Source organism: Hemitrygon akajei, chromosome 11, assembly GCF_048418815.1.
Source record: "Hemitrygon akajei chromosome 11, sHemAka1.3, whole genome shotgun sequence".
NCBI classification, from domain to species: domain Eukaryota; kingdom Metazoa; phylum Chordata; class Chondrichthyes; order Myliobatiformes; family Dasyatidae; genus Hemitrygon; species Hemitrygon akajei.
Window position 1 is genome coordinate 31,937,967 of NC_133134.1, and position 17,429 is coordinate 31,955,395.

General features: G+C 40.2%; 1 protein-coding gene across 1 annotated transcript in view; it reads right to left on the reverse strand.

Annotated features, from left to right (window-relative positions):
- pgap6 (post-glycosylphosphatidylinositol attachment to proteins 6) overlaps positions 1-16,779 on the reverse strand; it is a 45,516-nt gene extending 28,737 nt beyond the window's left edge. The window contains exons 1-5 of the mRNA XM_073060568.1: positions 16,528-16,779; positions 12,044-12,215; positions 11,574-11,781; positions 8,185-8,318; positions 7,835-8,103 (exon numbers count right to left, since the gene is read on the reverse strand). Coding sequence (XP_072916669.1) covers positions 7,835-8,103; positions 8,185-8,318; positions 11,574-11,781; positions 12,044-12,215; positions 16,528-16,606 — 862 coding nt within the window. The 5' untranslated portion in view covers positions 16,607-16,779. The remainder of the gene's footprint in view (positions 1-7,834; positions 8,104-8,184; positions 8,319-11,573; positions 11,782-12,043; positions 12,216-16,527) is intronic.
- Between the last annotated feature and the right edge of the window lie 650 nt (positions 16,780-17,429).

Consider the following 17,429-nt stretch of genomic DNA (forward strand, 5'->3'; position numbering starts at 1 on the left):
GCTACTCAGGTCCTGCCCCAGATTAGAGCTCACGCAGGATCCCACTGATTTCAAAAGGGATTATGGGTCTGCATCAAAAAGGCAAAGGGAAGGTTTTTTAAAAATTTTTAGTTTAATGTTTTTGAAGCACAGTTGACTCCAGATAATTGCGACGACTCTGAGAATAAAAACTAATCGAGAAAATAGCAAGGATTCCCTTTATTTATTTGGGGCAGGAGATTGTTGCTGAAGTTTCTAACTAGCATCAGTCGCTTACACTTGTATGGCCATTAGACACAATACCAGGCTTCAAGCAAATAGTTGTGTGTGTTTGTGTTCAAAACGCAGCAATTTTTGTTACTGAAGTTGACGAGAAATAAGCAGCAAGTCAGTTCAGAACTGCTTTGCTCACTGTGGTTTCAAGCATTCAAGCTTGGAGATGCCACAAACTGCCAGGGGTGAAAATGAAATGACTTCACTACTTCACCAGTTTAAAAATGACAAAGAATCTCAAGGTATCAGCAACAATTTTGAATGTTACAATGAAAATCTGCAGGATGCAATTGTCAACAGCATTGTATTAAGGCAGCCCATTATCTGCACTCGGTGTCTGCACTGATTTGTTCATTTACAATCAAAAGAATGCAACTTGGATGAATTCGTCCATCGATAACTAATGCCATTGGTAGTGTTCTAATTTGTTCAGTAGTTTGTTTAAATACATAATTTGTTACTCAGTTTGTCTTTTTTCTAAATACCTTCTTAACTATTTCCATGAAATTTCAGTTAATTGGGGCAGCCACTTAATTGGGCCAAAATGAACTGGTCCCAATTAACAAGAATCCACTGTATTCCCAATTCTTTCATTATTTCTATTTAACTAAATTGTTATTTGCATCAATTTTAACAGGTTTTTAAATATGCTGATCTAGAGGTTACGGTGAGCTAGTGAAATAATGCCTTTGCATAATGCCCCAGGAAAGCTCACAGGCAACAATATCCAGCAAAAAAAAAAGGACCAGCTGAACATATTCTGTCAATTAATAACCTGGACTTGGGTACATCAGACTGAAGTTTTGCAGATGATAAAATTTGGAAACCCAATAAACACTGAAGAAGATAATAATTCAAATGTACATTTAAAAAAGTAAGAATTTAAAACCACTTTCAAACAGTTAGAAGACAAACTGGATCGGATCAACGATAAAGTGGACAAACATGCTGAACACTTATCTCGCATCGATTCGACTTCTGAAGATTTAGAAAGTCGTGTTCGATACTTGGAGACTCTCTGTTCCAGCTTAGAGGAAAAGTCTAATAAACTTCTTTCCAAAATGGTGGATCTCGAAAACCGTAGCAGACGCTGCAACATCAGAATTCTGGGATTACCAGAGGCGACTGAAAAGGGACCAACCGTGAAGTTTTTCGCTGAGTTTCTCTGTGAGTTATTCAGGAAAGATTTGCTTCCGAAGCCGCCCGAGCTCGAACGGGCACACAGAGTTTACGTTCCCCCCGGAATTCTGGGCTCCCGTCCGCGACCAGTAGTCTTGTGTTTCCATCAATACCAGGTAAAACACAGTCTGATTGTGGAGGCACGTCGCAGAGGCTCTTTTTCTTTCCAGGATACAACCATTCGCTTTGTGGAAGATTTTGCACCCCAGACCTTAAAGATGTGCTTTTTGATCGTGGTTTCAAACCTTCACTTCATAACCCTGCTGAGCTACGAATAAAGCTTAATACCGGGGAATTCAAGTGGTTCAAATCAGCAAAGGAAGCTGAAGCGTTTGTGGCAAGTCTTCCGGCTATCCAGTCATCTTCGGAATTTGATCGGACCTCCTAAAATGGTGGATAAGTACTCCTCGTAGTAAAATTACTTTCTCTGGACTCGGAACTCACTTGAATCACTCAGACATTATTAATTGAAACTTTAAGGGCTGTTGACAATCTCTCCCGGGATTTGGTGTGTGTGTAACCTATCTTTATTCTTGTATAACTTTACCTACAGAGTTCTACAACTAATTCTAACTTGTTTTGGAGGTTCGAAGTCTTTAGTGAAGGCCTCCCTGTTTGTCGGTTCACAGTTCAACTGCTGATTTATTTTTCCTTTGCTTTAAATATTTATTTTATCTTTTTCTTTTCTTCACCCCTTTTTTCTAATCTCTGAATTTTTCTCTCCCTTGTCTGTAAATGGTTGATAAATACTCGTCTTGAATTTATAATTTTCCCCTTCTTTTCTCTTTTTCCTTCTTACCTTTTTTTTCCCTTTCTCTTACTTTATTCTATAATTTTTCGCGGGTAGGTTAGTTTTGGTTTTCTTCCGATTTTCTCTGTATTAAGTTGTATATTTCTGCAGAAGGTGTTCTAATCTGTAGTTATGTTTTCTAGTGCATAAACTAGTTATTATTTGCTATAGTATTTATACGGAACTGTTGTTAATGACACTGATCTGGAAGTTGTATTTGGGTTAATTTTTTTGGTAGAGCTAGCTACTTGTTTTGGTAGCCGTCTAGTTTTGGGTTGTGCGGGTGCGGTGAGTTTTCCAGTTCCAACATCTCTTTATTGCTTAGGACATGTTTATATTTTGACCTTACGAATCTATGTTTACATCTCTGCTCCCAGACTGCTATTGTACTGCTTGATTTTTTATATGCCTGCTGCCTTTTATGCATTAGTAATTGATAATGGCTAGTGCACTTAAATTCGTGAGCTGGAATGTAAAGGGACTGAACCACCCTGTTAAAAGGAGGAAGGTATTCGCACATATTAAACAACTCAAAGCTGACATTGCTTTCCTCCAAGAAACTCATACTCGTTGTTTTGATAACTCCCGGCTTCTGTCAAAGTGGGCAGGTCAGCATTTTCATTCATCCTTTGCCGCTAAAGCCAGGGGAGTTTCCATTCTTATTAACTCAAATATTCCTTTTGAACTCCATAATAAAATATCTGATACAAATGGCCATTTTATTATTGTTTCTGGTAAACTATATAACACTAAAGTTGCACTATCAAACCTGTATGCCCCCAACTTTGATGATGTTAACTTTTTTGAACGTTTTTTTTCCTCACTACCAGACTTAAACTCATACTCTCTTATATTGGGTGGTGACTTCAACTGTTGGTTGGATCCTAAACTGGACCGATCGTCCTCTGTTACCAGATCACCTACTAAATCTGCCTTAGCTATTCAATCGTTTCTCTCTAATTTTGGTATCTCTGATATATGGCGTTTCCTCCATCCTACGGAGAGAGATTATTCTTTTTTCTCACATGTTCACCATACCTTCACTAGAATTGACTATTTCTTACTCGATAACCAACTTATCCCATTTGCCCACTCTTGTGACTATCAGAGTATACTGATCTCTGACCATGCCCCAATTACCCTCTCTCTGAACTTTCCCGGTCTCCCTCAGAGGAACAAACACTGGCGGTTCGATTCAACTTTACTATCGGATGATGATTTCGTAAAATTTATTAAGGACCAGATAACCTTTTATTTTAACACTAATACATCACCTGAAGTGCCATCCCAGATTGTCTGGGATGCCATGAAAGCATATCTGAGGGGTCAAATAATCTCTTACACAGCAAATCTCAATAGAAGATCCCGTGCAGATCGAGCAGACCTCATTAACCAGATTAAAGATTTGGATCAAATATATGCCCAAACTAAGAACCCTGAATTATACAAGAAGCGCGTTGAACTCCAAACTAAATTTAACCTTCTGTCCACTCAACCTGTCGAACGCCAACTTCTCGAAAGCAAGAGCCGCTTTTACATTCATGGGGATAAGTCTGGTAAATTCCTAGCCAATCAGCTGAGGCGTTCCAAAGCCAAACAACATATTACAAAGATCCGGAAAGAGAACGGAGACTTTACATCGGATCATTTAGAAATTAATGACGCATTTAAAAAATTTTATTCCCGGCTTTATTCCTCTGAATCCCTGAATGACAATATCTCTGTGGATCAATTTTTACAGAATCTGAATATCCCCTCACTTTCATCTGATTTCAAAGCCAAACTCAATGCGCCTATATCACCAGAAGAAATATCTTTTGCAATTTCTGCACTGTCCTCAGGGAAATCTCCTGGACCTGATGGGTTCCTTGTGGAATTTTATAAATCATTCTCCTCACTTCTTTCTCCTCAGTTACTTTCAGTATTATCTGACTCATTTAATTATGGCAAATTGCCACCCTCTTTCAATGAGGCATCTATTATTCTTCTTTTAAAAAAGGGCAAAGACCCAACAGGGTCGTACAGGCCGATCTCTCTGCTCAATGTTGATGTAAAGATCTTAGCTAAAGTGTTGGCTCATAGATTAGAAACCGTTATTCCCTCCATTATCTCTGATGACCAAACAGGCTTTATTAAAAACCGTCTCCCTTTTTTTAACATTCGGCATCTATTTAATACTCTATACTCAGTTCCAACTGGGACTCCTGGATGTGTTATCTCCCTTGATGCGGAGAAAGCATTTGACCGTATAGAGTGGAACTACCTTTTTGCAGTCTTAGAAAAATTTGACCTCGGCCAAAGTTTCATCTCTTGGATCCAATTGCTGTACCTGTGTCCTACTGCTTCTGTTCTAACTAATTTTCAGAAATCCCAAGTATTTAATCTCAAACGTGGCACCCGTCAGGGATGCCCCTTAAGTCCCTTTCTCTTTGATTTGGCTATAGAACCTCTGGCGATAGCATTTCGAAACTGTCCTGAATTGACCGGGATTTGGAGAGGGGGTGTTGAGCATAAAGTTTCTCTCTATGCTGATGACTTATTACTCTTTCTCTCAAATCCATCTACATCCTTACCTCTAATGTTTTCACTTCTTGACCAGTTTAGCCAGATCTCTGGCTATAAACTCAACTTACATAAGAGTGAACTTTTCCCAATTAATAAAGAAGCACAAGAACTAATATTTCGTGATCTCCCTTTTAAAGTAGTCCATAATCAATTTACTTATCTTGGAATTACAGTCACAAGGAAGTTTAAAGATCTCTTTCGTGAAAACTTTGTCAATCTTTCATATGCTATAAAACAGAGTCTGGTACAATGGTCACCTCTATCTATGTCCTTGGTAGGTCGTATTAATGTTGTTAAAATGTATGTTCTTCCCAAATTTTTATACTTATTTCAATCTATCCCAATTTTTATTCCTAAATCTTTTTTTGATTCCTTAGACTCTATTATTTTGTCATATCTGTGGCAGAATAAGCGCTCTAGAATTAATAAAATCCACCTCCAAAAATCTAAAAAAGAGGGTGGCATGGCTTTACCTAACTTTCGCTTATATTACTGGGCAGCTAATATACGTTGTGCTGCCTTCTGGTCTTTCTGCCACAGTCAACCCGAGTGCCCTAACTGGGTGGCAATGGAGTTGAGCTCCACTAAAGAATTATCTATATCTGCACTTCTTGGCTCTGCACTCCCTAGCAGTCTGCCCAGATCAATAGCTAATCCTCTGGTCAGACACACTTTGCGTATATGGGCTCAGTTCAGGAAATGCTATGGTTTCCAGGGGTTTTCCGTTTCTAGCCCTGTCGCACATAATCACCTTTTTTTACCTACTACATACGATTCAGCATTCCATGTTTGGTACAGGAAGGGCATTAGACATTTTGAAGATCTCTTCATTAATAATCGCTTCGCTTCTTTTCAGCAGCTCTCCGTTAAGTTCAACCTGCCTAACGCTCACTTTTTCAGATACCTCCAAATCCGACACTTTACTGCTCCTTTAATTCCTAACTTTCCTGAAATGCCTGCGAAAAATGCTATGGACCTATTTCTTTCCATTAATCCACTAGGTAAAGGTTTAATTTCAAGTATCCGAGATAAACTAGCAGCCTTACGACGGGCCCCTGTGGATAAAATTAAAATGGCCTGGGAGCAGGATTTAAATATCTCCTTATCCGAGGAGAGCTGGGACTCAGTTCTCAAATCGGTCAACTCAACCTCCCTTTGTGCTCGCCATTGCCTCTTACAGTTTAAGATTGTTCATAGAGCCCATATGTCTAAATCTAAACTATCTTGATTCTACCCTGGCATTAGTCCGCTTTGTGATAAATGCAAGAGGGGCGTGGCCTCTCTCATCCACATGTACTGGTTCTGTCCTAGCTTGGAGAAATTCTGGAAAGATGTCTTCACTACATTATCGGGTATTCTGAATCAGCACCTAGAACCTAACCCCTTAATTGCTCTGTTCGGTTTTTGGGGCGAGACAGATTTATGTCTGGGTCCGACCAAGTGCCGAATACTATCCTTTGCCTCTCTCCTGGCGAGACGCTTGATCCTCCTCAGATGGAGAGATGTTGCCCCGCCCACTCATGCGCAATGGCTTAACGACATTATGGCCTGCTTGGACCTCGAAAAAATTCATTATTCAGTTCTTAATTCGGATCTAAAGTTCCATCAGGTCTGGGGACCTTTTATCGAGTACTTTCATAACTTTCCTCTTGACTAGGGTTTTTTTTTTCTTTTTCTTTTTTTTTCTTCTTTTCGGTCCCTTGCTTTCAGCTCCCTTTTTTTTTCTGGTAGTAGGCATTATTATCCTCTGTTACTAAGTGTATTCACAGTCTGGGAGTTTGACTGTCCTGACTTATACTCTCTATATTGTGTGGTGGTTGGTCTGGAGTTGTTGTTGTTTTTTTCTTGTGTTGTGGGGATTGGGGAGGACACTAAGCTCACTTGTCTTTAATTTAGGTGCTTTTTTGTTAAATTCTCTTCGTTTGTAGCATATTGTTATTGTATGCTTAATCTTGCACTGTATTAATGCTCCCCACTGGGATTTGGGGCTTTTAATTTTGTAAAATGTTTTGAAAAACTAAAAAAAAATTTAAAAAAAAAAAGTCAGTAGAGCAGGGTGACCTGTGCCAAGTGAAATTTAATATGGAGAACTGCAGAATGATACATATTGGTAGAGATAACGAGGGAAGACAATATGAGGGAATGGTCCAAAGCATTGATGAGGATCTCTACCGCCCATCCCACTACCTCTTTGACCCACGACTGTCAGGAAGGAGGTACAAGAGCATCAAGTCTAGGATTGCCAGTATGGGTAACAGTTTCTTCCCTTGGGCTGAGAGACTAACGAATACCCTGCCACCACTGAGGTCTCATCACCAGAACAGTGAGCTGGTTACTACATTGTTTACTTGTGCTGCACACTACATGCACTCATATTATAACTTACTGACTTATTTGTGGTAATATTTTGCTTTGTGTGTTGTGAGTTATATACATTTTGGTGAGTGTGCAGTGATCCGGAAGAACGTTGTTTTGCTTGGCTATGTACGGTCAGATGACAATAAACTTGAACTAAATCTAAAAGATACAATTTTAAACAGCATCCAGGAACTGTGGATATTTTGAATGAGATGTTAAAGAAAGTAAGACTTGCTGAAAAATAGTTTAAAAATATACCACATTCTGGGTGTCATAAATATTATCAAAAGAGAAAAAAGGATAAAATCATGTTGAAGTGAAATGTGCAGTCTCAAAAGAAATATTGTGTCTAATCCTAGTCATCAAATTTTGCAAAGCACATGAAGGCTGGTTATACAAAAAAGATAAACAAAAGATTAAAAGGAAAATTAAACAAAAAAAAATAAAATCAGGGTAGAGAAGGAATACAAACTTAAGGTTACTGGTAAAATAAAAACCAAAGATAACAAAAACAAACCTCCTTTTAATCACACTATTTAGGATCTGAAATATACTCATTTCAAAAATAAAGTCAACAAATGCTTGAAAGGAAATAACCACCCTTACAAAGAGCTGGTACCAGCCTCCTCCTCTATTGTAGTGATTCACAGACTATAAACTTGAAAATTCTGATTCCAAAATTGAACATACCTATTAAAGAAGCTTCAACGTCAAAGGAGACAATCCAATTTGTGTTGCTGCTTTCAACTGCAATTTGCAACCATTTCATCCAAGGTGGCGAGTCCAGTGTTTTTCTGCACTTTGCACTTTCACTGCAATTTACAATCTTCAAGTAAGATTTAGGTAATGAATTTGAACCTATTACAAGACGGACAGGACAAGCTTCCACAGCGCGGTTGTTGATTGTGCAGTTTGTTAGCTGAATGGCAAGTTCTGCAGTATTTTCAGGAATAAAAATTCTGAAAGGAAGTAAACAGAGTGTATTTGTGCTCAATTTTGATCATTTAAAACTTAACTGTCTAAGGATGCTAAAGACTTACTTCAAGTTTGCAACTGGATGAAGAAGAGAAACGGTCATCCGCAATGAAGTATTTGGTTCAAGAATAGGCACATTAATCAATCGCTGAACAAACATCTGTGGCTGAAATACGTAGGAGCACTTGGCAGAGAAGCCCTGTCGAAAAACACAAATATTTACACCTGGAAATGTGTCAGATTTTGTAGTCAAATATTAATAAATGAATGCAGTTACAGATTTGATGGCACAAGGGTTAAACTACTGCACTCTTAATGCAAAGGCTAGAATGAATAATCCTGGCTCAATCTGAATGGCAATATGAAAGTCAGAATTATGGAAGTGGAAAAAATGTAGAAATACAATTGCAATCTCACAATTGTTGAATTCTAACTTTACCCTTCAATGTACCAAACCAAATTATTACAAACTATTACCAGTTAATTTTTCTTAGCAAAGTTTTATTAATTTATGCAATTTTGCCCATAAAAAATTGTACACCAGTATGTTCTCCCACCACAGTCATTATGGAGCAAAACATTAAGATACAACCTACAGTACAGTCTTAATACAGAGCACTTCATTATACCATTTTATCAAATGTACCGTAGTCCTTGTTCCATTCCCCCAAACTAAATACATTGTTCCATTCTCTAGATTTAATGACTGTAAGATTGGGTAACACACTGTAACGTTTCACTGCTAATGTAATGGCTTCTCTGTAGCAGCAGCGTTTGGGTTATGACTAGAGATAATGGGGACTTCGGAATGTGTGCCATCCATCGAGAGGCGAGTTGTTTCTTCTTGTATGAGAGAAAGTATTCACGTTCTTTAGTTGGCAAGAGATGAAGAGAGAACACACAAGTGGAGAAAGATGGTAGACTGCCGGACAGAATGGTCTTGGAGCGAGGGTCTGAGGGTCAGCAATGCTCGAAGGAGGTTGATGGGGAACAAATGGACGGAAACGTGAGCTCCAATGTGCACATTAGACTGCTTCATTAAAATAGGCCCTTCTTTAAAAATTTTCTTTACTAACCCTACAGTCAGATTAGCAAGAGATTTCCAAGATAGGTACATTGCCTTGAAAAAGTATTCAGTCCCCACAACTATCTTCACATATTACTGGCTCATTTGTTAAATTTGAAATATATTTAAGTAGGATTTTTGAGCTAATCTACAAAACAATGTGCACATCATGTCAAATCAAAAAAAATTCCAAAAGCTGTCAATTTGCTAAAAATTCAAAACCAAAATAGTGAAACTGTAAAGTATTACTTTCCTTTGTAATTCCAACACTTTCCTCAGGTGCAATATACTGTATTACCTTACCATCTCTCTTAATTTGTTGATGAAGGAAGTTGGAGGATCATCTGTTTTTAATGAATTCATAGAAGTAAATACCCTTCTCTCTGCAAGTTCCAACAGTAGGGTAGGTTTTCAACAGACCAAACCAAAATGAATACAAAACAGTATTCAAAACAAGTCAGGGAAATGATAATAAAAAGCACAAATCTGGGAAGGCTACAAGACCATCTCAAAGGCACTGAACATACCTTAAAGCTCAGTTCAGCCTATCGTGAAAAAGCAGAAAAATATTAAACCACACCCACAATGCCAGGGTCAAGCTGTCCCTTAGTCACCACAGAAGAATGGCACTTGTAAGATAAGCTACTGTGACGCAGAAGTCAGTGGCTACAACTGGAGATGAATTTCATGGTTCCACAATCTCTAAGGCCTTATACAAAAGGGTATTTATGGAAGAGTGGCAAGGAAGAAGCCCTGGCTAAACAAAAAGCATTTCCTTGTTTGTAAAGACTTTACAAAGCATCACTTAAAAGATATTGCAAAGATGTGGATGAAGGTCTTATAATTGGATGAGACTAAAGTGGAACTTCTTGGCCTCAACACTAAGCAATACTTGTGACATAAATCTAATACTGCGCATCAGCCAGGTAACACCATACCTACTGTGAAGTATGATGGAGGTAGCCTCATGCTCTGGGGATGCTTTTCAGCAGCAGGGACTGGAAATCTGGTCAGGATTGACGGGAAGATGAAAACTGATGAATACAGAGAAATCCCAACTGATGCCCTTGAGTGACCCAGTCAGAAGCCTGACCTTAACCCAATCGAATACAGTATCTCTGCCAAGACCTCAAGATTGCTGTCCATTGCCGTTCCCCAACAAACCTACATGCTGCTTGAGCAATTTTGCTAGGAGGAACGGACAAATTTCGCTCCATCACATTATGCAAAGCTAATAATTACTTATCCAAAAGAGAGCACAATCTGTAATAGCTGTGATAGGTGATCTGACTATGTACTGAGCAAAAAGAGGTCGGGGGGAGGTGGTGAATACTTTTGAGCTGCTGACATTTTCCATGCTTTAAAACTTTCCTTTTTTATGGGCCTCTACTGTAAAAAAAAGGAGCATGTGATTCACAAATAAAAATTCTCAATTAAATTGATCAAAATCCCTGGTTGTAATATTCATTTATGTGAACAAAGGGTTGTGGGCTGAAGGCTTCTACATGGCCCTGTAAATGCAGAGTCAAGTGAATCAGTGACTAAGGAACCTGCACCCAAGCAAATCACTTCTGTAGAAAGGCTGTGCCTATGAGACCCATTAACCAGAAAGAGCTAATGCCAGAGTTGGAGCCCATGATGCGATGGTATGCATTATAGTTGCAGGGACACAGGGAGGCAATGATAGCAGAATGCAACAGATCATTATTTGTGCAAGTCCCTCTGACAATGATATTGCTGAGAAGGAGGCAATAGATTCTAGAAAACCATCAATCCGCCACCAGCATTCTGATCTAAATACAGCAGCAGTGGGATACAGCAATAGAGCTGAAGTTCAGAGAATGAGGTGGATTTTGGGAAAAATTGCTCAAGTTCTGACTTAGTATGCCGCATAAAAATAATTCCAAAATGAGGTAATTATTAGTTTCACCTCTTAACAGGGGTGTTAAACTACACCTCAACATCCATGACACGTCGAGTCTGCATTCTTAACATCCCGGTATTTGAAAATTTATGTCACATCCTGTGTTAGTATAAAAGAGTGACGCTACTAAAATAAATAGCAAACTGACAAATGAAAAGGTGTACAAAGCATAGCATTTATCCCATTACCCCATATAATGCAATAGGTTGGTGAATCAACATGCAAAACCATAATATTTCAAAACTCAAAAAAAGTGCTTAGTCACTACAGGTATTTATAAAAAATAAATCTTCTCCGCAAAAGGAAATGAAATTCACAAACTCGCCCCAAACTTTAATGACTAAACAGGAAATTCTTTGAACAGAATTGTCAATGAATATCTCAAGCTGAAAGAATCATTCCAACAGTCATCTTCATTATTTGAACGTTAAAGTATGGTTTTCAGACAAAATGGTATACTATACCTTCACTTCAATTTTGCCACCATCTTTTGGTAGGTGTGCAGCTAAAAACCAGTCACCTGGAACAGGTTTAGAAATGTTTAAGAAAGTACTGGTCTGATCACCAGACACCAATGGTATCGTGAGGTTAAATGAAGGGAGAGCAACGGTGTTTAGTCCAAACTTGGCTTGTAAAGGATTGATTACTGGAGGGGCACCAGCCCGAAAATGGCTGTTAAAGAAAATGAAGTAAATTAGATCAAACGGCATTGAGCAAAAGCTATTTATACTTGACAAGAATGTTAACTATGGAGTCGTATACCTAGAAATTTACAAAATTACAGAGAATAACCTTAAATTATATATCAACATAAAATACAATTATTAATATTGTGAATTCATTCCTTAGTCTGCCTTTTCAAATTTACTGGTTACACTTAAATGTTACCTTATGAAACATTATTTTATATCCAAGTTTGCAAAATCTTACATACACAGTTACATTAATATTTTGGCATCCCTTTGATTTTGAGGCTTGTAAAATCCATCTCATTAGCACAGTGTTTTCTGGCACTTGGAAGACAAATAGACGTGCACTTCCATACCAACTATACAAAGAAAGTTTTTGAGGAGCTTGAGAGTAATATTCTGATACATACATTGGGCCTATAAAACAAGGAAAAGAGTTTATATGCACAAGTGACTTCAAACAATTTAAAATACACAGATATACATACAAGCATTACCAAACTTGCAAAGATCTTCATTTACCAAAAGGAAAATTTTAAAAAGCGTTCGCTTCCTAATTTAAAAATATAGCTTGAGTTTAAGAGGAAACCACAAAACCAATTTAAACATAAACATACCCAAAGGAATATAAATACATTATCTTCAGTCATAAAGAGCAGATAACAATCCACACTATATCAAAGCAAATCACCTTTGTACTACACTTTAAGCATGTCTATCAATATTTTAAAACAGTTACAATTACAAATATGTAATCTATATAACTAAGAGCCCACTATTGCTGACTGCCTTTGATATTATTTTACATTACCTTGCCTCAACTTTCTCCACTACATGGACAACTGTATTGGTGTTTTGTCCTGCACTTATGCAAGACTCATCAACTTTATCACCTTCGCTACTAATTTCATTCCTGTCATCATTTCAGACACTTTTCATTTCTCTGAATCAGTCTAACTTCATCTCAAGAGACAAATTATCCATTAACATCTACAATAAACCCACTGACTCCCCGAGCTATCTCAACTACAGCTTCTCCCGTCCTGAGTACTGCAAAGATGCCATCCCTTTCTCTCAGTTTCACCTCACCATTACGTATATTCTTAAGATGAGGCTTTCTTTTCCAGGATATCAGAAAAGTCCTTTATCAAGAAACATGACTTCCCCTCTCTCACAGCTGAGAAGTCTTCATTTGCATTTCCTCCATTTCTTGGATGCTCATTGTCACCAGCTGCCCCATGCACCCCAGAGAGAAGGCAGGCAGATTTTATTTCATCCTCACCTTCACCTCATTTGCTTCCGCATCCAGGATACAAATTCCATTGCCATTTCCATGATCCAACCATCAGCCTCATCTATACATCTCGCTCGTTTTTCTAATTTCACAGGGACTATTCTCACTATGCCCTGTTGGTTCCCTCATTACTTCCCTGCCACTGCTCTCCACCCCAACACTTCCACCTGCAATTATCATAGATGCAATACTTCTCTCAACACCATCTCACACACCACCATACAGGGACCCAAACAACCCTTCCAGGTGAGGCAGAGAGTCATATGCACCTCATCCAACATCATCTATTGCACTCAGTGCTCTCAACGTGGACTTCTGTCCATCGGGAAGCCCAAGCATTGACTCGGTGACCATTTTACAGAGCATGCGCTATTACAAGCTTCAGAGTGTATTTGATTTCAACCCTCTTTCCCATTCCTACACTGACCTGTCTCTCCTCACCCTTCTCCACTGCCAGAGTGAGGCTAATACGAACTAGAAAACAACTCTTTGCCTTCCCCTTGGGTAGCTTACGACTCAACGGTATTAATGATAAATTTTTGGGAAAGATGGGTATGGATTTGATATTTGAGAAATAATATGGAAAGGGAAGAAAAAAAACTCATGTCTTCAAAGCATATTCTTCTTTTTGTCAAAAGGTTCCCCATGGCTCTTTGTACTTTGTCTCACTTCAGTGAGAAAGCATTCAATCAGAAGCCATATAGAAGATTAATGCACAAGAGGGCACAAAATAAGGGGCAGTTGATAAAGAAGTGAAAACAAGGAATCAGAATATTAATGGGTTCTTTTTGTATTGGCAGTCCAGTAACTAGTAGGGTGAAAACACAAATCAATGCTGGGCCCTTATATATTTACAACTTGTATTGATAGATGAAGGGATTAAGAATATTGCAGCCAAATTTAAAAAATAACACAAGGATAAATGGGATACAGGCTGCAAGAAGTCACTACAAGCCTTCAAAAAAATTATAGGTAAATGAGTGGGCAAGAAGTTGGCTGCCGGAATACAATGTGGGAAATGCAAGGGTATTCAGTGGGATAGGAGAATGAAAAACAAGCTATTCAGCAAACTTTAAACAGTGAGAGACCAAACACTAAATGCTGCAGTACAGAGAAGTTCTGGGCATCCCTGCACATTAAGCACAAGAAGATAGTATGCTAATGCAGGAAGTAATTAGAAAGGCTCATCAAACAGTAACCTTTACTGAAAGAGGTACAGAGCATGACAAAGTAGAAAGGTTCTGATGCATTATTGCAGGGTGTTGGTGAGATCACAGCTGGAATACAGTAGTTTAGCTTTCCATATTTAAGGGGAAATGTGCTTACAGTGGAATCAGTGCAGAGAAGATTGCCCAACTTGACCTCTGAGATGAAAGACGTGAGCTAAAAAGGTTTGAACTAGTTGGGTCTACTCCATTGAAAAAAAGAACGAGAGGTAATCTTATTGAAACAGAAGATTCTGATGAGGTTTGACAGAGTGGATAGTGAGAAGAGTATTTTGCTGGAAACTGGGGGGGGGGTGGCACAGGTTTTGAATAAGTGGTCACCCATTTCAGGGAGATGGGGCAGAAATTCTTCTTTCAGAGAAGCATGCATCTTTGCAGTCTCTATCGCAGAGAATTATTGAGGCAGAACCATTGAAAATATTCAAAATGGAAATTGAAAGACGATTTAAACCAAAAAGCCAATCAAGAATTATGAAGAAAACAATGTGGTTTATTGCCAAGACCAGATCGACCGGCATCGTACTGAATTGTAAAGAAGGCTTAAGGGAACCTCAGGCCTAATCCTGGTCTTGATTATTGTGCTGGTCTTTTTTTGCAATACTCCTGAGTATTCTAACATACATTTAAACAATGAAAATTCAGTTCTACAATTTCATCACTCTAAACCAAGAAACCACACCCTTAACTTTAAACCCAGACTTTCAACCTTATCTAACCTGTTTCTGGAAGATGAGACAGAAATGGGCAAACTTCCCAGAAAAATATTGTACTTCATTTGTTTTTAAACTCAATAGAAAAACAAAGATAAAGTACAGTATTGTTATGTGTGTGTATAATAATATGGAACTCTAAGGGCTACACCAAGTCTAGATTCAAGATGGTGTCAGAGGCATTTTGCAACTTTTCAGGATCACAGTTAGGCTTCTGCTATTTCAGAAGGTAATCCTGCAAACCGGGAACTTTGGTGGACAGACTAATTGATTTGAATTCATTGAATGGTACTCCTAATAACAACCAAAACTCATTTCATTACACTATTTTATAAACATTTTACGCAACAGTATAATAAATTCTCCAATGAACCTGGCGAGTTTAAAGGGAACAGGAAAAATACAAGTACTCCAGACTCCGTCTCCTGCCACAAACCTACCCAGGGTCCTGATCCCTGGCATTCCAGACCCCAAGCCCCAGATCCAGCCACACCACTGAACACATAGTCACAAATCCAGCCCAAACTACAGTCTGAACCCCTGCTTCTGCATGCACAACTCAAAAGCACTAGGAACCTCCAGCTCATTTCAGACTAATGAGTGAGGTACATGCCAAACCATCAGGAGTTTCGAACCATCAGTGCTTTTTGTACTGTTCAGACAACTATATAAAACCTTCACCAAGGATACAGAGACACTCTAGGAGCTACAAGTTGGTTACTAATTGTCACTTCACAGTCAATGGCACTACTCTGCAGTGTCAGATCACAGTGGCCACCCCCACTCACTTCTCCCCCCACCCCCCACCAAACGAGTAAAACCCAATGGCTCACCATTAACTATGCTCCTCTCCCCCACTCCCACATTGTAGCCACTTACCTACTCACACTAAAATCCCCCTAGTGACAGTGGAGAACTCAACACCCCTACCCACCTTCCCGCAACTCTCCATGACAACAGTGGGACCACTCAACCTCCTCACCCTCACTTGATTCCCTCTGACAACAGTGTAGCCTCTCAACTCTCCCTGCCCCCACCCACCACCCATCCCTGCTTGATGCCCCTGGCAATAATGCAGCCACTCATGCCAAAGCCCACTCAATTCCCCCTGCCAACAGTGGAACTGCACAATCACAACCCCCCCCCACCCCCACCTTCCCTCCATTCCCCAATCCAACAGTGCGGCTACTCACCCCCTCACTCCCCAGCACCCACCTCCAACACACACAAACACACAGTTAATCTATCACCCACTCCGACCACAGCATTACCAAACCCCTCTTCCCCGGACTGCTCATCGAAGCAAGGTTGACAGCACAGGACGAGCTCTCAGCCTGATCCCGTGGCCCGGAGGTGACGGTTGGTAAACCGGCCGGTCTCGACGGGAGCTGGGGTGACGGATCCCGCTGAGATCTCGAGCTGACCCAACAGCGTCGGGACGGGACGGGGCATGTCGGGCAGCCGCCGTGTTGACAACGCTTCGCCGGTCGCCCCCTTACCAGCCAGCCAAGCCCCGCCATTCTCCAGCATCAGCCCAAGGAGGCTCAGGAACCAAGACACAGCCCGCCACGACACCATGGCTGTGGCTAACCGTCAACAATGCCAGACTCTCTTCCCCTTCCGCAGAAGGCCCTCTGACGCAACCGGGGCCGTGACGTCACGGGACGTGGTCCGCCGAGCACCTGGCGCACGGCGCGCACCTGACCGACACCTGAGCACCGAACACCTGTAGCAGCCGCCTCCGCTCTGATATTCACCGAGAGCGCTGGCGGAAGGTGAACGAACAGAAGCGCTGCCAGATCTGTTGAGAAGTTTTATTAACCCAAATATTTACTTCTGGGTCGATGAACGGGGAAAGTAATGACGGGATCTCTGGCACGGAAGCTGGCTCTGTGGCTCAGACGGGAGGTGGGTGGGGAGAGAGATGGTGGCTGAAGAGGTTTTGACAGGTGATTCAATAGAGTAGAAGAACATTGAGGCGATTTTGTGGACTCCCGGGCAGTACGTTGCTTTCCAGGTGCCAGGGTCAGGGACGTCCCACATCAGACTCACAGCATTCTTAAGGGGAGAAGAGGAACAGCCAGAAGTCGTGGTAAATTTGCTAGCAACGACATAGGCAAAACAAAGGGGGGGGGGGGTGAGGTCAGGAAGATAAAATAAAGGGAGCTCGGTAGGAAGTTGAAAGGCTGGACCTCAAGGATAGTATTCTCTTGATTGCTGCCTATGCTATGCACCAGTGGGGATAAGAATAGGATGATTTATCGATCGAATGTGTGGCTGGAGTTTCAGATTTGTGGATCATTGGGATCTCTTCTAGGGAAGGTTTGATTTGTGCAAAAGGGACCGGGTACTTTTGAACTCTGAAGGGGTTCTTGCAAGCAGGTTTTCTAGAGCTAAGGAT